At 47.7% G+C, this 21,926-nt stretch overlaps 1 protein-coding gene across 1 annotated transcript in view; it reads right to left on the bottom strand.

Moving 5' to 3' along the window:
• Positions 1–4,303: 4,303 nt before the first annotated feature.
• LOC142493862 (aminopeptidase NAALADL1-like) overlaps positions 4,304–21,926 on the bottom strand; it is a 95,694-nt gene continuing 78,071 nt past the window's right edge. The window contains exons 17-19 of the mRNA XM_075598539.1: positions 11,972–12,059; positions 10,645–10,737; positions 4,304–4,692 (exon numbers count right to left, since the gene is read on the bottom strand). Of these exons, the coding sequence (XP_075454654.1) occupies positions 4,509–4,692; positions 10,645–10,737; positions 11,972–12,059 (365 nt within the window). The 3' untranslated portion in view covers positions 4,304–4,508. The remainder of the gene's footprint in view (positions 4,693–10,644; positions 10,738–11,971; positions 12,060–21,926) is intronic.

Here is a 21,926-nt window from a genome sequence, read left to right as displayed (position 1 = left end):
CCGGTTGGGTAGAGGAGGGGTTAACCCCTTCATTACCTTAGTGCTATTAACCGCTACGGTAATGAAGGGGTTAAATCCACTCACAACCCCCCACAAAGTCTAAACAACCACAAGGGCCAAATACCACCTTCACCCACCCCCGCTACCCACACTAAACATGGAAGTGGTAGTTAGCCCCTTTGTTGCCTTAGCGCAGGGGGCGCAAACTTTTTTCCCTGCGCCCCCTGCCGGCAGTTCCCCTCTCTCTAGCCCCCTCCCCCTCCACCCCCCCACCCTGCTTACCTCGGCGTCGGCTCTGGCGTCACGTTGCGAGCCGCGTTGCCATGGCGACGCATCTGAGAAGCCGCCGGAGCTAAGGTAAGTAAGGTTTACAGAGGCCTTTGCTGCTCCCCGACATTTAATTTAAGTGCCTTCGGGAAGTGCGCACTGCTTTTGTAAATCCCGCGCCCCCCGCAGTCAGTCTCGCGCCCTGGGGGCTGTGCCCCCCAGTTTGCGCATCGCTGCCTTAGCTAAGGTAATGAAGTTGATTGTAAATGCATTTTTCTTGCATGAGATTCATGCCGGGGGCCTCCGGTGCTGATATTAATGGGTATCGACTCCGGAGACTCCCGGCATGAATCTGATGCAGGAAAAATGCGTTTTTTCCTAAGTCCTCTCTCGCTACCTCTCAGCAGGTTCTCCCCAGCCTCACGCCAACTTTTCCTGGCATGAGGATTTGGGGAGACACTCGACATTCTAGAGTCGCGATTACCCTCAATAAGCTATTCGAGGCTACTAGAATTGCACGAGTTTCAGAACCTGCCGATATGTGACTTATCGCCGCTCACCCGGCGATCTTTTTTTGGCGTCTGAAAATGTAGCCGATGTATGCCTTTATCGCCCACTTAACGAGGCCTACTGAATAGCAGAAGGTATTTTGGCCAATAAGTTCTCGATAAGGGACTTATCGAAGCTCATGGAATAGGCCCCTAAGTGTCTTAGAATATTTTCGTTTGGTGGCTTAGAAGTATACATAACATTTGGACATTTGGTTTTGGTTTACATAACTGAAAGATCCACTTGGGTCTTTTAGCGCTCTAAAAAGATGGCATCATGAGAAAATAACTCTGAAAAATATGAGAAAGCAAGTATCAGTTTCTCAACTGCACAAAGAATTCAATCAAATTCTGATCTGGCCTTTGATCTTAAATATACAGTGTGTGAGGAAATATACTTATGGCTTCCAAATGTAATACTAATTTGTATTTCTGGGCATATGGTTGTTTCCCAGCAGTCGGTTTTTGTCACCCCTAGCAGCGTTTTACTGGCACACTCTGTAATGACCTGTATTGTATACTTTTTGTTTTAGGCACTGAGGCTAGTCAACACATTTTACAAATTGACTCAGTCCAAGGTGACCTGTTCCACAGCCCTTAGCATTGGTCTAAAATAAGATCTAAGGTATTTGCAGCCAAAATGCCATCTTTATGGTGAGTGTCTACGTTTTCAATTCCCTCTGCCTGTATCACTGTTAGGAGTATCTTGCACTTTATGCTCAACCCCTTTCTTGTCTCAGTCAACAAATAATGCTGATCCACATGCCCTGCTTAGTTCTGTAAGGCCTCGTCCATGGTTGTTGCTTGCTGAGGCGCGCTTCCGCTCAGCACTGACCCCCTACAGCCGCAATTAGAGCGGCTTTAGTAGGGGCTCGCCAACGCTTCCGTAAGCCCGTGGAAGTGTAGGTCTTAGGGAAATTTAAAATTTCCCCGCTTGCCGGAGCGCAGGGCCGGTCACGTGAGCGGTTTGCCCAATGAGGGCGAACCAGCTCCGTGACGTCACTGGCACGCCCCCTGACGGCGCACAGGGAAAGCACCCGCAAGGCCAGGGAAAGCACCCGCTTTCCCTGAGCCTCAACGCGCCAGTGGGAAGCTTGGCCGAGGCCTAACTCGTTCACGCCAGATATTAATACTGCAACAAGGGCTGTGAGAGATGTATGCCACAGAAACCATAGTGGTCTCATTGGGAAGTGCGTGGTGGTTTCTACACAGCTTGCTTTTATAGATGTACCGTGTGAGATTGTTCTGCCAGATAACACAACGTATCCTGTAATAAGTCACTTTCTTTAGGATTCAACGGCAGTTTTGTTACAAAATATCACGTATGGCTCCCTATCCTATCAGGGAGGCCAATGAAGCCGACTTCTATATTAGAGGTGTGTACATGTCTTAAAATGTGATTTGCACACTTTTTAGCAAATTCCTATTACATTTTGCACATTCAGATAATTTCATCAATTTGATCAGAATTTTGCCACTTAGCAAAGTAGATGGGGGTATATAAAGGGTTACGTGGCCTTGCACCTTGGCGTTTAATGCTTGTTGAAAGTTTAAGGCAAATTTCACCTGGATCATAAACTGCAGGTCAAATGTCACACATTTCTAGTCTGCATCTAGTGCAGGGGCGGCCAACTCCAGTCCTCAAGGGCCACCAACAGGTCAGGTTTTAAGGATATCTCTGCTTCAGCACAGGTGACCCAATCAGTGGCTCATCGACTGAGCCACTGATTGAGTCATGTCTGCTGAAGCAGGGATATCCTTACAACCTGACCTTTTGGTGGACTGGAGTTGGCCGCCCCTAATTGATGTTGGAGGCTGAAATAGCAAGTAGAAGAGGGTTTCAAAAATCTACTTCCCTTTGTGCAAATCTCCCTCCTAATATCATTTTAACGGTGAAAGAGCCATTTGCGATCCCTCCAAAACATCCGATTACATTATAATGCAATGTATGCAGTATATTAGTAGGATCTCTTTGGTTGTAATTGTTTGACCATATATGCAGGAGTTGGGAGTCATTCGACACACACAAATAATAATGTTACAGTATGTATATGTTCTGCCCCTGGATCATCTCCTTCCTTTTCTGTGCGCCAAATCACCTCTGCCAAGTTAAATGTTCTGACAAATTATTTACATTGAAATGAAATCCATATAATTAACCCATTTGGTGCCAGATTGTACTGGAGGTTGTCACGCGGATTACACAAAGATTTATGGATTTAGAGAGGATGTGCAGTATATGGTCACAGTTCTAGGATTTGTATTTATAAGAAAATTATTCTCAATTTCCAACAAGTACTGTATCCCTGATTAAAGCCCTTATGAATTAAGGCTGGTAACTGAAGCACTTATTGCCGAGTAGGGACACATTACAGTGCAGACCACGCAGTTCACCCACTTTAATGTAATACTCAGCTTCACGAGCCTGCCTGGGATCGCTGTTAAAATAACTTACTTGATATGTTTACACCACATGCAGCCCTTTGTAAAGTTCAGTGACCTCGTGAGATATCACATCGTTTACAGCGGGCAGCAGACCAACCTCACTTAGGACAGAGGGTACAACACCCCTAGGCAAGCTCCATCTACCGTGTTTCAGTAACAGATTTTAGTATATCTGTACAATCTAGGGAGCATGCACAGTGACTAGCTCACTACACTATTCACCTACTACAGTGCAGGGAAAACGTCACCACGCATTGCCTTTAGTTTAAAGCTGTATACCCACACCGGAATTGACAACACTTTCTCAGAGCTCCACCATTCACACTCTGTATATTATATGTACTCTGTTGGTAATCTCATAGACTTCGTGAGATACCAGTGTATCAGTAGCAGGCAGCAGATCTGCTTCACTTTAGGCAGAGGGCAGTATATCCCTATACAGTTGCTATTCACTGGATATTGAGCAACAGCTTCACTACTCTCTATCCATTACGGAAGATATACAGCCAATAGCTCCCCATGATTCTTACCTACCCTACTCTAGGAAGACATAGGTTTCAATATATACGCCAGGAGTATCTCTGGTACACACTTGTTCTTATGATACCTCCCCAGGAGACTCGCGTTTTTATTAAACAGCATACGCGGTAAAACCGATTTTACAGAGTACACCTCAAGAGCTTACATCTACTGTACCTAAGCTCTACGGAAGATTAATGCAGTGAATATTGATACTGAGTGACTCTAGCTATTAGACGTATACCCTAATAGAGGATATACAACGTTTTTAAGTACACTTCTATTAATAAACTGTTTTTTATACACTTTTTTTCACCCCTGACCACATTATTTTATAAAGGTCTGCAGCGCGCCTACATCAGGGATCTTTTTGTGCCCCCTCTAGGTACACTTCTATGTTTACATTGAGTAGGGACACATTTATATTTTTTGTAACAATCCCTGTTGTTCAGTTGAAGAAGTTCCTCTTTCATACAAATCTGTGATAAATAACACACTATTACCCTCATCAAAATGCTTGACAATTTTTCGCTTGTGAGTACCCCCCTAATTGCTAGGGGTAAATATTTAATCTATTACGAGTACCGGAGTCAAGATTGACTTTATAAAAAAAAAAAAGTTCAACCCTGTTTTAAGCTGGCATTTGAAGTGGGAAGACATCAATAAAAAAAAGTTATTTCAGTAGGCAAGAATAAAAAAAAAGCAACTTTTTTTTCCCCCCATTGTGTTCTAAATGGAGGTGGCATTCTCCAGGGTGGATGCAGCGTTCTCCACAGCCTGCACAGCGACCGTCACGTGATGGTTGACAAGGTTCCAGTCATCGTCGAGGTTGGAGGTGGTGGCCTGAGCGTAGGCATCAGCAAGGCCAGGGAAGGTCACCACGCTGGAGGTGCGCGAGGCCCAGATCACGTGACTGCAACACAACGAGAGACAGAAAAAAATAAAAGCGGTGACAATTGCCTTTGGTGTGATTATTTTATCTGGGGCTGCAATTGTTATAAGATAGGCTTCTCCAACTGGCAAGAGGGCCACCATTTACATTTTCTGATGTCATAGAATACGATATTATGGAACTAGAGAAAGTGCAGAGAAGAGCCACCAAATTAATAAAGGTGATGAATAATGACTTATGAGGAGAGGCTAGCTAAATTAGATTTGTTTACACTAGAAAAGGTGGGTCTAAGAGGGGATATGATAACTATATACAAATATAGTCGTGAGCTATACAAGGAGCTTTAGAAATAACTTTTCATCCCAATGGCAGTACAAATGACACAGGGTCACCCCTTAAGTTTGGAGGAAAAGAGATATCGCCAACAAAGGAAAGGGTTCTGTACAGTAAGGGCAGTTAAAATGTAGAATTCATTACCTATGGAGACTGTGATGGCAGATACAATAGATATGTTCCAAAAAATGTTGGACATCTTTTTAGAAAGGAAAGGTATAAATGGGATATACCAAATAAGTAAACATGGGAAGAATGTTGATCCAGGAAGTAATCTGATTGCCAATATTTGGAGTCATGAAGAAATTTATTTTCCCCCTTATGAGATATAATTTGATGATATTTCTGCACCATAAGCCAGGGACAGTGTAATGTATATGCATGAACCTGACCTGTTTGAGGTTTTACATGTTCCCTTTCCCCAATAAACATGAAACTTCAGAAGTGGGAGTTTTAGGTGGGATATTTGGGTCGAAATGAACTTATCTTGTTTGCAGGAGTTTGGGGGACAAAGTTACTGGTAGTCCCATAATTCTCCCCGACGTGCAGGCATGATTTGCGTGTATGCGAGGTGAATTACACCGGGGCTACACAGTGTCCCCCAGAATCCTGGTTTTCGAGCCCAAGTATCCCAGACCCATTTCCCTCACAGGTATAAGGTTCCCCAAAATATATAGTTTATTAAAACCAGTTTTAATGTTTAAGACTATATGTATTAATGTATATACAGTCAGCCCGGGCACCTACATAGGTGTCTAAAGGAGGGAAAGGATGTCCAGAGGTGAAAACGTTTGGTGAGCGAGGAATGGTGATATGCCAGGTCCGGAGAAGAAAGGGCTCCCCGTTGGGACGCCTTTTGGACTGCCAGACTTGGTGGAGCCTGCCCAGCGGGTGGCAATGGGTTGGCTGGGGGAAGATGCTGATCATAGGCGTGTTTCCCATTGGCCAATTCATATTTCCTGCTCGCCCCCTCCTCTGACGTCAACAGCCAGAAGAGCCCCCATTTCAATTGGCTGGTGGGAGAAATTTCCATGCTCTGATTTCCATGTTAAGGATAGCTTAGTGGAGGGTATGTAAGGAGACGGCCGAGGCAGAGAACCAGACAATATAGTGACTTGAGTCGATGATGCAAAGGCAGGCTTTTCAAAGTTGCTCTGTTGCGAATAGCAAAGCAACCGGCTTCATTTTGGAACTTGGAAAGTCTGCCTAGCTGAGACTGAGTCAGACGCGAAGTCAAAGTTCTCAAAATAGAACGTAGCGGTCACGGTTGGGTATTCTCCCAGAAAAAAGTACCAGGAAGCTCAGGACAAGGTCCTGGTCAGGGTAAGCCTTTAGAAGCAGGTGCCCTGCACCTATTTGAGGCTAGTTTTCACACCCAGTAAGTGTGTATGTTACCTGTATTTTGTCATTAATTCTGTGTACGTGGGTTTACATGAATAAACTACATTTTATTCCACTACCTTGTTTTGCTTAGTGAATTGATCCCAGAAGATATAAAAGTGTTAAAAGTCCTGGTCTTCTGTGACCATTTCACTGGGTTTTTGTCTGCCTGCCCCTGGATCATTGTACTATAAGTACAAATATAGGATAAAGTATCTGTCGTCTAAAAAAGTTGAACTTGATGGACGCATACTATGTAACTATGTACAGTGGCGACACAGTTTATCACACTGCGGCCAGATCCGCAAGCCGGGAGATTTCCCGGCTTGCTAGTGGCCGCCCCTCGGCGTGCCGCGCGTCATAGACGCGCGGTCACGCGTCTTCGGGAGCGTGTGCCCCCTGCACGCGCGTCCAGGGGCTCCCCGAGGGAGCCCTGGTGTCCCGCGATCGCGGGACAGCGGCAGGGGGTTCCGGGGGACCCGGCGGACCCGGCAGCGGTAGGGAGAGCGCCCCGATCGGAGGGCGCTCTTCCGCTGCTTCGGCGCGCGCCCGTCACTCTCGGGCGTGCGCCAGGCTACTGCTGCGGCCAAGAACGGGCAAATGCTCGAATAAACTTGGCCGCAGCAGTAGGATGACTTTTCCCACTGTTGTCACTGTAACAACATAAGCATCTGCTGAGGGTGCCCCTTTTGAAATTTCTGCATTGGGATAAGATAAAGCCTCTTCCAATTATGTGGAAGGCCATTTTGAATTTTACAGGTTGCTATGGTAAGTACCAAAGAAAAATACTGTCCTGCGCTTCGGTTGGCAGCAATAGCACCTTAAGGTGTCAATGTCGTCATGTGGGGCTGTAAAGGAGGGAGCTATGAAGGGCCACTAGGGTAACCGGAGTGTCTAAGAAAGGTAATGACCCTTACCTAAATCTTCACTCCAGTATGGGTCCAGCTCTCCTCTGTGAAAATACATGTGGATGGAAGAATTCCGGCGCAACTGCGCATAACAGACTCAACAGGCTCCCGGATGGATTCAACAAACTTTATTGGCACAACGACACACTTGGGCTACAACACGATCTCCCCCTCTACGCGTTTCACCCTCTAGGATAGGGCCCTATCCTAGAGGGTGAAACGCGTAGAGGGGGAGATCGTGTTGTAGCCCAAGTGTGTCGTTGTGCCAATAAAGTTTGTTGAATCCATCCGGGAGCCTGTGGAGTCTGTCATGCGCAGTTGCGCCGGAATTCTTCCATCCACATGCTATGGAAAGTAGACTAGGTCTCATGGAATTTAACATTTTAGTAATAAGTAGAGATGTGCGAATGTCTCAAAGTGCTCCAACAATTTTTGAAAATTTTCCTTTCATTTCCCAATTTTCACACAGAGAGAGAGAGAGAGAGAGAGAGAGAGAGAGAGAGAGAGAGAGAGAGAGAGAGAGAGAGAGAGAGAGAGAGAGAGAGAGAGAGAGAGAGAGAGAGAGAGAGAGAGAGAGAGAGAGAGAGAGAGAGAGAGAGAGAGAGAGAGAGAGAGAGAGAGAGAGAGATGTTGCTTTGTGATTTCACTAAGGTAGTGGGCAAAATTGAGACACTTCTCTAGTAATAAGACAAGGCCTTTCTCATTGGCATAGGGCAGGGCTCTTCCACTAGTGGCCCGTGAAGGGGCTTGGTGTGGCCCTTGGACTGTTTAAGCAACTAGTATGAAATTAGCAGGAGCAAAGTGAAGTTTTTCTCATTGAAACTCACTTATAAGTTAAGATAATGTAAATATATACGGTACAGATGCTATAATACTTGCAAAACGTTGTATTATTCTAATGTTTATGTCTTCAAATGTATTGTAAATTACATTGCATTAAGCTTGTGGCCCTTCCACTCGTAGTTTTTTTCTCTGATCTGGGCCCTTTGAAGAACTGGTTGAAGAGTACTGGCATAAGGAGTGACCCTAAATCTGAACCTACAGTGTTTTTTATTTAGCAGCTTCTGTACCCGGTTTTTAATGTCCTGTGCCAATTGTACGGATTGTGCCTATCTCCCATTGTTTAAAGCTCAGGACCATCAGCTAATTACAGCAGTTGGAAGATTGATGATTGATTTTATTAATGATCAGCATGTAAAAAGAAGTTACCAATGGTTCTATTTTAGCCAGGCTTGGTGACCTGTGGCCCGGAGGCTAAATCCTGCCCGGGGACTGTTTCCTGCTGCTAATTTCATTGTAGTTGCTAGAGATGGGCAAATTATTTTGGCCGGATAGGGATGCGCAGCGGCTCGGCCGGTTCCTTTGGTCCGCGGATTTCAGTGGATCAATCTCAAAGAGAGCGATTCGGGGATTTTTTTTTTATTATTACCAATTCATTCTGTGGATTGTGCAACCCGTGGATGGATTTGTAGAATCCAGTCCGCGGATTCTGAAGAATCTTCCAACGGATTGTACCCAATGGCAGTTTCTGATGAATCTGCCAATTGGTGGATTTTTGGATAAGCCAATTTGGTCGGTTTGTGGATTGAAACCGACCAAATCAGTTTGCAGATTTTACCCTGCGAAACGTATTTTAGGGGGAAAATGCGAGAAAATCCGGTGACCGGATTTGGGCGGATTCGCCCATCTCTAGTAGTTGCCTAGGCATCCAAATGCCTTTTAAAACACAAATGTAATTGTAAGCTATGGTAATGTAAATATATATGGTACAGATGTTATATATGCCTATATTATAGCACAATATTTAAAGCAGCAGTTACTCTCGTTTTCTTTTTACCCCCATTTGTTTTACTTCTGTGACGCAGGTGATCTCCAGGGCTGAACCATGTTAATTACAGCTCCGTTGTCCCCCTTCTCCAGAGATACTTACTGGGGAAGGTGCCACCGGCCGCATCCCCTCCAGGGGAAACAAAATGGCCTTCCAACTTCCCACGTTTACGCGGGTTAATAGGAAGCCGCAACATCATCCATCACGGATTCCTATTGGCCAACGTGGCGTAGGCATTTAAACACCCATGTAGTAACCGGTGCCACCTTTCTGGGTATCTCAGAACCAGGTGGTCTCTGGAGCTGAAATAAAAGCAGGTCAGCTTCGGAGGCCGCTTGCTTCCCATATACATATAGCTAAATGAAGATTATATGCTGCACACCACAATCAAACAATGCATTCAATATTACCGGTACTGGCGGTTCAAGGGGTACCTGTCCTGGTAATCCTGATCTGAACTGTAGATAAGGGAGATCCAATGCACAACGGATTTGCTCAATAGAAAAATGTATTGTGCCACACAACATTTCGACCGTAATGTCTTTCTCAAGTGATAGGCACGTTGTGCGTTGGAGCTCCCTTATTTCCCATATACATATGGCACAGAACTGCTCCTTTAAGTTTAATAATTTGACGTCTACAATGTATCCAAAATTACATTACAATATCCTTGTGGTTCTTCTACTCTTCATGTTTTTTCTTATCCGGTCCCTTTGGAAAACCAGTGGAAGAGCCCTGGTGTATAGTATAGCCAATAGATCCAAAAATGCAAGTATTTTGTTTGTGAAATGATCCTTGCTTATAATAAAGGCCATGCGTTATGGTGCCTTCAAGGCCCTGTGTCCCACATCGACAGAGAAACTAATATGCACCTATTTTCATGTGCCCCGTGTTGGAGGGTCTGCATTATCATTAGAATAAGGCAGCGGTGCGCAAACTGAGGGGTGCGCGGGATTTTCTAAGGGGGCGCGCTGTTGTAGAGCCCCCGCGCTTTTCCCCAAGGCATGTAAATTAAATTCCGGGGGAAGCGCAAGGCCTCTGCAACTTCACTTACCTGCTCTCAGCCAGCTCTTCCCTGATGCGTCACCATGACAACGAGTCACATGATGTTGTGGCGTCACAAGACGCATGGAGCCCGAGAGCAGGTAAGGAGGGGGGGGGGGGGGGGGCATAGCCAGGGGGAAGCGGAGACAGGCAGGGCGTGAACTTAAAAGTTTGCGCACCCCTGGAATAAGGCATGCTTCTCCATTTGGCCTAAGGATGGCAATTATACATTTTCCTGTGATATCATGGTAATAATTAAACGATTTATGAAAAATGCAAAATGCACATTAACATAGCAGAAGGAGAACATTGTATATTAATGCACGTTGAATATGAGAGGGAGAAAGGGAGAGTTTGAGCAAAGAGGGAAAAAGAGGAAGAGAAAAAAAGGCAAACGAATGTTTATTGGGATAATCCTGATTTGAACACCTCCAAATGATTATAGACCATAGGCATTTGAAGTCATTGTATATACAGTACCTGTAATATAATTTATCCGGGAAGGCCATATGGTTAATGAAAGCACGTTCCAAGAGCATTAATTGGTCGTTAATCATCCGGATCTTAAGTGGTCTGGAGTAAAAGAGTAAGTCACAGTCAAATATTTTTAAACACAATATATTACCAAATCACTTTTCTACAGTAATTACATTAGTGGAAACGCCACATCATTGAGCAAAAGCTGCCTAGTTAGCCCTGATGTACCACATAGAATGCATTTTTGTGGGCTATGTTTAAGTTCGCTGTCTTTGTGCGGTTTTTATTCTATACATGTCGTCAACACAACTATAGTTTAACCTTTACTGCGCGATTGCATCTTGTGAAACAAAGGGAGTTTGATGGTGACCATGGATACTGCTAATTTAAGGCCCTGACGCCCACTCTATAAAATGGTGACTGTTATAAAATATAGCTGTAGCCTAGCCTCCGGCCGCAACTTATTTCCCTGGGCCCTACAATTGTAAGCCCTCTTAGGTACAAACAGTGGGTGGGTTAATTCCTCCAGAAGGCCTTGTTTGCTATTACAGCCTTACATGCAGTAACTGTATCTAAGGGCGGACCTAGCAACAGCCAGAGAGTGTCAGTCTGGGGGAGGTACTGGCTGGGTGTCATGTTGGATTGTGAAGACCTGTCAGTATCAGACCTGCCCTGTTATGGGGTAGGGTTACAAGCCCAACCCAAGAGTATAAATACTGTCTCTCTCCCAAAAGTGGGTGTGTCTCCTTCCTCCCTCTGTGGAGTGAGCAACAACTTCCATGTGTCCCATAAGGGGGTATTAAGAGGAGCACCATGCAGAAGGAAACTTGGATGGGCCTCAAGCCTTGAAGTGACCTTCTTAGGGGAAGCAAGGAAAGTGGTGTGCCTGCTGTGTAAGATCCTAAGCACTGTAATAAATACCATGGAACCATATACCTGTGTGATTTACTGTCTTGGGCTAAAGAAAGGTGTCAGTCTAGACCATCCTACTATCCAGAGGATCCACGCTGACTGGAGGCACTGCAACCAATTAACAAAGGTGTCCTGTAAATCCTGTCCTATTCTCCCCACACCAACTCGGAAGTGCTCAGCCCTCCTGTTACCTCACAGGTATGCACCATTCTACACCAAAGACACTAGTAGCTGACCAAATCTCACTTAGGGTGGGGGTAAAAGGGCTACATAGCCATTAAAGTAGCCTTATTAATTAAGGATAGAGTGTGAAGAATAGTCTAAATTGTATTATTAATGTGTGCTTGTAATTCTGTATGCAATTTGCACTTGTGACTGACTACAAAGTTTTATGGTCAAAGGTTCAAATCCCGCTCACGTCTCATCTGTGTCCTTCAGTTCTTTAATAGTCTTCTCCAGAGCCTCAGACGCAGTCTTGTATCTGTTTATAGCCTTCTTCAACGGCTCTGGAACACAGAATCAACTATTAAATAGCAGTGTCAAAAGACTATGTCAATTCCTTTGGCATGGGGACAGCCATTTTGCATTTTCTGCTGTCATGGTAATAATGCAAGACCAATCTATTTACAGTAGAGCAAGGGTAGTCATTTTCATCTTTTTCATGGTTGTAATTATGAGGGCCAAGTGAAGGCCAAGCACCATCTAAAGAATGATTTATTTAAGCCATGATTAAATTCGACGTTTCATCGGTGTGTACAGCCTATATTAAGGATGGCTTACAAAAAGGTGATATATATGATATAACTTTACCATCTTGAGAAAGGCTCCTTTAAGAGCTGATATGTTGACCTGTGTAATAAACTCTTGTCATTTTTTACAGAAGACCTGGAGTGCCTGCTTTTAGTCCCAATTCTTTTGCAGTTCATGCACTCAAGCAGCACACCAATTTTAGTGGAGCGTCACTATCAGTGTCAGATTTCCAATTACTGTAGGCCTAGGGCGGCAACATTTGGGGGCAGTAAAATTTTTGGGGCGGCAAAAATTTCCGCAACCATATCATTTTGCCGCGCTCTCTGACCTACCGGACCTAATGGGAAGGTACTTGCCTGTTTCGGCCTCCTCCTCTCTACCGCCCTAATGCTCCTTTTGGAATCCCAGCGTCAAATGACGCTGCATGACGTCACCAAAGTGACGTTGCGACATCAAATTGCATCACGTTTCCATGGCAACGTGCCGCAGTGCGCCGTGACGTTGGTGACGCTCGGATTCCAAAGGAGCAGGAGGGCAGCAGAAAGGAGTTGGCCAACACAGGCAAGTGCTTGAGGTTGGCGAATTTTTTAATCCACCGCTGGTCTCTATAATAAATTACTCTCCGTGACAACCCATATGCAAAGAAATATGACCTGTCTAATACAAGGTATGTGGCTAACATCATAAAAAAAATAAACAATATTTAAATCATAAGAGAACATCAAAAATGTACCCCTCCCATTCCTAACCAAAGTCTAATGATAAAAACACAAAATATAATTTCCACCAAAACAAGTACAATGAATGATGATAGTGTTACGGATTATACACCCAGGTCATGCATACATACCGCAATCTTATATACTGTACATTTTGAATAGGGCTAAGTTTGCATAGATAATATGAACATAAAAAAAAAAGAATCCGACTTAAGAATAAAATAATATGAAAATGAACCTGGAACAAAACCCAAGCGAATCTGAAAAGGAATATGTGATTGACTAATGTCTGAAAAGTAACACATAGAGCAATAGGACAGGGGTGCGCAAAGTTTTGTCCATGCCCCCCCTCCTGCTCGGCTCTGGCATCAAATGACATTGCGGGGTCACATGACGTCATGTCGCCCCCGCGGCGTCATTTGATGCCGGGATACCATGGCGACATGTCGCCGAAGACGAGGTAAGAGAAGCTGCAGAGACCTTGCGCGATCCCCCGGCATTTAAGGGAGAACGCGGGACCTCTGTAGCTGCCGCGCCCCCACTTTGCACACCCCTGAAATAAGGAATACTATTGGTACAACTGATACAACAAGCTTGTCACATTAAAGAAGAGAAAAAAGGCCAAAAACAGGAAAGGAAACAAATACATTTTAGATTTTATGGGGGGTGGGTGGAGGTGGGGGAGGGGAGATTTTGTTTAGATTAGGGTACACATTATGAACCACTTTAGAGAGGATAGACTATAATAAATATATTATATTTAGTGGGCTACAAACTCGTCTTGTAGATGGGTACAACAATGGTCATTTTCATCACAGTCACATGTAGTAATCACTTATTAATAAGTGGGTTATATTTACTAAATTGAAAAGTTAGGACATACTCAGGTGTCATACTACATATGATTCATTATTGTAGTTCCAGAGAGTAGTTGGAATACAATTCTAGGGCAGTGTTTCCAAACTCCAGTCCTCAGGAACCCAAACAGGTCAGGTCTTAAGGATATCCCTGCTCCAGCACAGGTGGGTCAGTCAGCGGATCAGTCATTTTGAGCAGGGATATCCTTAAGACCTGACCTGTTGGGGTTCCCTGGGGACTGGAGTTGGGAAACACCATTCTAGGCTATCCTTGAAGAGATCCATAACTGAAGAGAATAAAAGAAAAATAGTAGAACTAAATCAAGACCAATCACTTTATATGGGGGTGGACATTTTAAAATCTGAATGGTTGTCATGGTAATAAAGACATTTTGCATTTTCCAGGGTTATCATGGTAATAAGGTAAAGCAACATCGTTTGGCCAGAGGGCAGCCATTTTTAACTCTCCAGATTTATAAAGGTTAGGCAGGGTAATGCAAAACTGCTGATTATGGCAAATGAGCATCCATTGCATATGTTCTCGTGTTGTCATAATAACACGACAAAGCCTCTCCCTTTTGTAACTGGGCGCATATTTTGAATTGTCCAAGGTTAGTTACTTTTCTCTTTAGAAATCCTATAATTAACATTTAGCCAATAGGCATCAAATTCATTATGTTCTTTGCATATGTTCTCTTGTGTATATTGTGTCTATTGTGAATGTGTGTGCTGTTGTACGTATGTCTGTCCTGTTGTGTGTCTGTGCACACGTCTGTTCTTTTGGGTGTCTCTGTGTATCTCTCCTGCTGTGTACTGTATATGTTTTGTATATTTATGTTTGTTCTGTTGTGTGTATATATATATCTGTACTGTTTTGTTCAAAATTGTAATTACTATGAAAAACAGGATAACAGCATAAGCCATAATTCCTGACATTTCTGCATGCATGGCCCTTTTCCCAGTAAGATAAGAGGGCCACAATAGAGTGTCCAGATTCGCCAGCCTCAGACCCCTTGATTTATAGTATACTAGCTTTTGTACCCGGCTTCGCCCGGGGAATGTAATATTGAATACATGTCCCCACCCCTCTCCCCCTGCGGCACCTTTCCCCGGCGCCCCCCTCCCCGGCGTCACATCTCCTGGCCCCCCCTCCCCCCCTCGCTGCTGGATGTAGTGCGGGGTGCGGTCTGTGTGTGTCTGTGTGTGTGTGTGTGTGTGTGTGTGTGTGTCTGTGTGTCTGTGTGTCTGTGTGTCTGTCTGTCTGTCTGTCTGTGTGTCTGTGTGTCTGTGTGTCTGTCTGTCTGTCTGTCTGTCTGTCTGTCTGTCTGTCTGTGTGTCTGTGTGTCTGTGTGTGTGTGTCTGTGTGTGTCTGTGTGTGTCTGTGTGTGTCTGTGTGTGTCTGTGTGTGTCTGTGTCTGTGTCTCCCCCCGCTGCCAGAACATGACTTCGGACATAAAAAAACAAACAAACAGACGGAATTCAACTTAGAATTATAGTATGTATGTGTATATATGTGCATATATGTGTATATACAGTATGTGTATATATGTGTATATGTGTGTAGCCCCGAGGTAAATTTGAACTTTCTGGCCCCCCTCCGTGAGTGCCGTGTGGTAGCGGGTGCCGCCGGAGGCTGCGACGGACCCGCCGGCACTTCGCGAGGGTGGGGGCCAGTGCAGGGAGCAGCTCGCGGTGTTCTGGTGCAGGACGGTTGCCGGGGACGCGATCGGGCCGTCCCTAAGGCCGCGATCACGTTGCCACCGGCCCGGCGGCTTAAGGAGAGGGCGCCGCCATTGCGCGTTAGTTCGCGCATGCGCAGTAGGCCGAAAGTGCCAGGTAGGATCCCCAGTGCAGGGAGAGATCGCGCGAGAGTAGGGAAGTGTAGAGGGAGATTGAGGCGGCCATTAGGGGTTCGCGCATGCGCAGGGCAAGTGCGCACGCGGCCCCAGTGTTTAGGCAGCCCCCTGGGAACTACAATTCCCAGGAGGCATAGGGAGACCGGCATCAGGTGCCTGATTGCGGCCAATAGGGCTGGAGGAAGCTCAGCCCGGGAATATAGATACATTTCCCGGGCTTTGCAGAGTCAGTCCGCACGAGGAGAAGGAAGGAGAAGGAAGGGTGCAGGGAGCGAGTGGCTCCTGCACCAGGTAAGGGTTCTCCTTAGGTCCCCAGGCAGGCCCCAATTCCCGGTAAGGGCAGGGGGTAACTGAAGAGGGACGGCCCTAGATAAGGAGGTTACCCTTAGATGCGGAAGGTGCAGGTTTGGCAGTGCCACAGCGGATAGGGCTGTGCGCACTGGCAAATAGGCACAGCGTGCAAGCAGTGGATTTGCTGCGGGTTCCAGTGAATGGTGTGTATCGTTCTGTGTGTGTTGCTGCATGTGCTGGGCGCAGTGTGTGCAGCGTGTGTGAATACCTGCAGGCTGACAGTGAGAGCTGTGTGTCTGCTGCAGGCTGTTAGCATCTGGGAGTTAGGAGTAGCTAGAGAGTTACAGATAGGACTGGGTAGCTAAGGGAGGGGGCAGGTTATTGTTCCACAGGCCCTAGGAGTTTTCCCCAAGCCACCCCAGGTTACGGTTCATCAGGGACAGGCCCTAGGTTAGGGTCCCTGTCACGTTAGGGATAGATAGGGATAGCGGCGGTTGCTGTTCCCGTGCGACGGTGGTGTTACCGAGAGACGGTTGAGTTCCCGGGAAGCGGTGGGACCCTCGTTGGGGTCCACGGAGAGAAGTACCTGGATAGGATCAGACGGACGTCTGACCCTTTTAGAAGAAAGTTGCAGGCCCGAGCATCGGAGTGCTCGGAAGGTACCTCTGAAGTATATAAGTGCACCAACTGGGCCCTAGCTTAATTTAGTGACTGCGCAGTCACCCACGACCTCCGTAGGAGTACGGGACATTGGGTGTGGGGGATCACAGGACACTGGGTGGGAACACCAGACATTGGGCTGAGGTGATGCGGATAGAGCATAAGGTTATGTTATGTTATGTGATGTGTGACATGTCGTGTTAGTAAAGTGTTAGTATTATATCTATGAGTGTTATTGTATTTCTTACCCAGGGCTATCTTTCATAACGGGGATCCTGGGTAAGTGGAGGCGCTGCACCAGGTAATGGTAAGGGTTTCCCCAGGCTCCCAGCTAGCGGAGGCTCAGATCTCCTGGAGCCACAGGTGTGATACAGTTACCAGTAGTCCCTTAGAGCAGGTGTGTTGCAGGGAAAGGAACCGGTTGGACCACGAGGGGCCAATGTGAGATTGGGTGGGTCAGGCCGGTTCACAAAAAGGGCTACATTTGGAGGCGCTGCTGAGATATCAGACCTGGGGTGCCCTGTACATGTTTTTCTAAATTGTCCTATTTTTGTTTCGCCATGGGGAAGCCCTCAAGGCGGAGGAAGCCACGTGCTAAGTTCCCGGCCGCGCGGGAAAATGTTGCCAACAGTTATCCAGGACTGGCGGGAAAACCCGAGCCCCGCCCCCACACTGTGAGTGACTCAGTACCGAGTTTGCAACATTCCCCAAAAGACTGTGCTGCCCCTCCTCTAGAGTCCACCAGGGGGAGGGAGTGTCTTGAGCAGAAATCAGAAATTTCTGTTCCCCCTAAGGAAAGCAAGGGATGCCGAGAAAAACACCCTTGGCTGTATAGAATCATACGGGCCCCCCATTTAGTCTTGCCAATGGTGGTATGCCCGTGTGCGCTAAAGGACTGGAAGGTGACGGGTGGCTGGATGGGCGGAGCATCTGAGTCACCAGTTGCCCTCACGATGACCGTGGTAGACGGGGAAGAATGCCTGCACGGCCGTCTGAATGAATGTGAGTGTGCCGTTGGTGAGCTGACCCAAGGGCCTAAGTGTCCTGACTGTGCGGCGCAGTTCCTGCAACCCAAACCGCCAGCGGCAGAGGACACTGTTGCAGAAATGGAGTGTTCCCTCCCCGAGGATGAGAGAGACTGCCAGGGGTTACACCCTGATGTGTATGAGCCCTGGAAATTGCCAGGAATAGAGGTCACGGTGCTAATGTGCCCCTGCCTGAGTGAAGCCCTTAAAGAGGGAGTCGAACCGTCCCAGTTACAGCTAGGTTTCAGGTCAACTGAGGTGGACGGAGAAACGTTTACCCAGTGTTTTGGCCTCAAATGTGGCTGTTCCCGGAGGGAGGTATTGGCGTGGGAGCCCCAATGTGAGTGTTGCGGGGCCTGGTTCCTACAGCCTATCCTGCCCCAGGTGGCGGAACCAGCAGAGGAAGAAGAGGAGGAGCCGGACCTCTCTCCTACAGTAAATTATGCTTGTCCTCAGTTTGTCTTAATTCCAGAGGCCTCCGGGGACCCGTGTGTCCAGACCACTGTTGCAGACCCTCTCAAAGGGGGCATTCAAATGGAAGAGCAGGAACCTCTGATGGCGGAACCTGCGGAGAAAGATGCGCCTGATGGTGCTACCCAGGTGGGTGAAGCCGCTACTAATGCTTCTACTTCAGCAATGGAGGTGGTGGAGGGGCCATGTGCCCAAATGGACTTTCCAGACGCTGAGCCGGAGCCGCTGGAGGCGGAGCTCCAGATTTTGGAACCCCAGATGTCGGTTCCAGACCCGGTTTCCGAGCAGGAACCACCGAGACAAGAACCACAGATCCCGGAAGGCCAGGGTAAGGTGTTTATACCCCCGCCCCTGTGTGGTGATTCTAGCGACCAACCGAGCGTGGTGATGCGCCTGTCGGCAGACCACTCCAGTGAGGTCACCGAGGCAACCACCTCAACTGATGCAGACCATGATGTGGGCCTGTGTGCCCTGCAACGGCCAGTCCGGCCTATCACCGAGGTACCAGCAGTCCCAGGCTTGGGATCAGTACCTGGCGACAACGATAGGGGTAAGTTGACTGCCCCAGGGGTGTCGGGTGTGAGCTCCCCAGTGATCGTGGAGCCTGGTGACTCCAAAGGTAGGGTCACCCGGGCGATGGGCTCACCCCGTCATCGCGTCCTGTGGAGGTGTCTCCCCCAGAAGATCTCTGCAGATCATGGGACGAATCCGACCTCATCCAGGTATCCGGTGTAGCGGACCGGAGCGACACATACTCCTGCACGAGGAGTCTCCAAGCTTGGCCTTCTCAAGACCCGGGCCTACCCGAAGAAGTTGTACAGTCCATAGAAGGTGTCACCGTTAAAGGGATTGCTGGAGCGGACAAAGACTGTGTTGAGACCGCTCCAGTAGTTGTGGCCTCTCCCATTTGCGCGATGGAGCGTTATGTTCGCCATGTGGTGGATCGAGGCAAGAGACTGAACCTCCCTGTCTCCCGTGAGACGAAACCGGAGGGTCCGGCAAGGGTCAATACCCCGGACCCCTTGCTATTTTTTCTGCGAGAGGGAGAAGGTGGGTTGGTGCAAGGGACAGGTCTTGAGCTCCAAAAGACTCACAGGAGTCAAGGTGGGATACCCTCACCCAATCTGTTAGGGGCACTCCACTCTGAGACTCAGCTGGCCTCGGGTATCCATGGGATGATGTTGGGTACAAATGGGGAATTGCTTGTGTGTGATGTATCGGTTACAATGCATTTTCCATTATATAATCCTATGTTGAATGGTTGCTACCCAAGCGAGGTCGTTGGGATTCTGCGAGGGGGAGAATTTAGCCCTGAGTTAAATTTGAACTTTCTGGCCCCCCTCCGCGAGTGCCGTGTGGTAGCAGGTGCCGCCGGAGGCTGCGACGGACCCGCCGGCACTTCGCGAGGGTGGGGGCCAGTGCAGGGAGCAGCTCGCAGTGTTCTGGTGCAGGACGGTTGCCGGGGACGCGATCGGGCCGTCGCTAAGGCCGCGATCGCGTTGCCACCGGCCCAGCGGCTTAAGGAGAGGGCGCCGCCATTGCGCGTTAGTTCGCGCATGCGCAGTAGGCCGAAAGTGCCAGGTAGGATCCCCAGTGCAGGGAGAGATCGCGCGAGAGTAGGGAAGTGTAGAGGGAGATTGAGGCGGCCATTAGGGGTTCGCGCATGCGCAGGGCAAGTGCGCACGCGGCCCCAGTGTTTAGGCAGCCCCCTGGGAACTACAATTCCCAGGAGGCATAGGGAGACCGGCATCAGGTGCCTGATTGCGGCCAATAGGGCTGGAGGAAGCTCAGCCCGGGAATATAGATACATTTCCCGGGCTTTGCAGAGTCAGTCCGCACGAGGAGAAGGAAGGAGAAGGAAGGGTGCAGGGAGCGAGTGGCTCCTGCACCAGGTAAGGGTTCTCCTTAGGTCCCCAGGCAGGCCCCAATTCCCGGTAAGGGCAGGGGGTAACTGAAGAGGGACGGCCCTAGATAAGGAGGTTACCCTTAGGTGCGGAAGGTGCAGGTTTGGCAGTGCCACAGCGGATAGGGCTGTGCGCACTGGCAAATAGGCACAGCGTGCAAGCAGTGGATTTGCTGCGGGTTCCAGTGAATGGTGTGTATCGTTCTGTGTGTGTTGCTGCATGTGCTGGGCGCAGTGTGTGCAGCGTGTGTGAATACCTGCAGGCTGACAGTGAGAGCTGTGTGTCTGCTGCAGGCTGTTAGCATCTGGGAGTTAGGAGTAGCTAGAGAGTTACAGATAGGACTGGGTAGCTAAGGGAGGGGGCAGGTTATTGTTCCACAGGCCCTAGGAGTTTTCCCCAAGCCACCCCAGGTTACGGTTCATCAGGGACAGGCCCTAGGTTAGGGTCCCTGTCACGTTAGGGATAGATAGGGATAGCGGCGGTTGCTGTTCCCGTGCGACGGTGGTGTTACCGAGAGACGGTTGAGTTCCCGGGAAGCGGTGGGACCCTCGTTGGGGTCCACGGAGAGAAGTACCTGGATAGGATCAGACGGACGTCTGACCCTTTTAGAAGAAAGTTGCAGGCCCGAGCATCGGAGTGCTCGGAAGGTACCTCTGAAGTATATAAGTGCACCAACTGGGCCCTAGCTTAATTTAGTGACTGCGCAGTCACCCACGACCTCCGTAGGAGTACGGGACATTGGGTGTGGGGGATCACAGGACACTGGGTGGGAACACCAGACATTGGGCTGAGGTGATGCGGATAGAGCATAAGGTTATGTTATGTTATGTGATGTGTGACATGTTGTGTTAGTAAAGTATTAGTATTATATCTATGAGTGTTATTGTATTTCTTACCCAGGGCTATCTTTCATAACGGGGATCCTGGGTAAGTGGAGGCGCTGCACCAGGTAATGGTAAGGGTTTCCCCAGGCTCCCAGCTAGCGGAGGCTCAGATCTCCTGGAGCCACAGGTGTGATACAGTTACCAGTAGTCCCTTAGAGCAGGTGTGTTGCAGGGAAAGGAACCGGTTAGACCACGAGGGGCCAATGTGAGATTGGGTGGGTCAGGCCGGTTCACAAAAAGGGCTACATGTGTATATATATATATATATATATATATATATATATATATATATATATATATATATATATATATATATATATATATATACACATACACACACACACACAAATAGATGTGTAAAGCAGTAGGGGTAAAAAATAATAATTAACTCATACTTTTGAATAAGCAATGTGTATATATTTTGTAATGATTTTGGTTTAAACATCACCCCCCCCCCCCTGCATCTCACATCACCCCCCACATATCGTTCTCTCTCCCTCTCCCCTCTCCCTCGTTCTCTTTCTCTCTCCTCTCCCTCACACACACACACACACAAACACACACACACACACGCACACACACACACACACACACACACACACAGTGTCACACACTCTCACACACACACACACACACACACAGTGTCACACACTCTCACACACACACACACACACACACACACACACACACACACACACACACACACTCACAGTGTCACACACACACACACACTCTCTCACACAGTGTCTCACACACACACACACACACTCTCTCACACAGTGTCACACACACACTCTCTCACACAGTGTCACACACACACACACACACACACACACACACACACACACACACACACACACACACACACACACACACACACACTCTTTCACAAAGTGACACACACAAACACACACACTCTCTCACACAGTGTCACACACACACTCTCACACAGTGTC

The sequence above is a fragment of the Ascaphus truei genome, chromosome 4, assembly GCF_040206685.1.
Source record: "Ascaphus truei isolate aAscTru1 chromosome 4, aAscTru1.hap1, whole genome shotgun sequence".
NCBI lineage: Eukaryota > Metazoa > Chordata > Amphibia > Anura > Ascaphidae > Ascaphus > Ascaphus truei.
The sequence above is the reverse complement of the archived record's forward strand: the minus strand, read 5'-3'. Positions and strand labels throughout refer to the sequence as shown.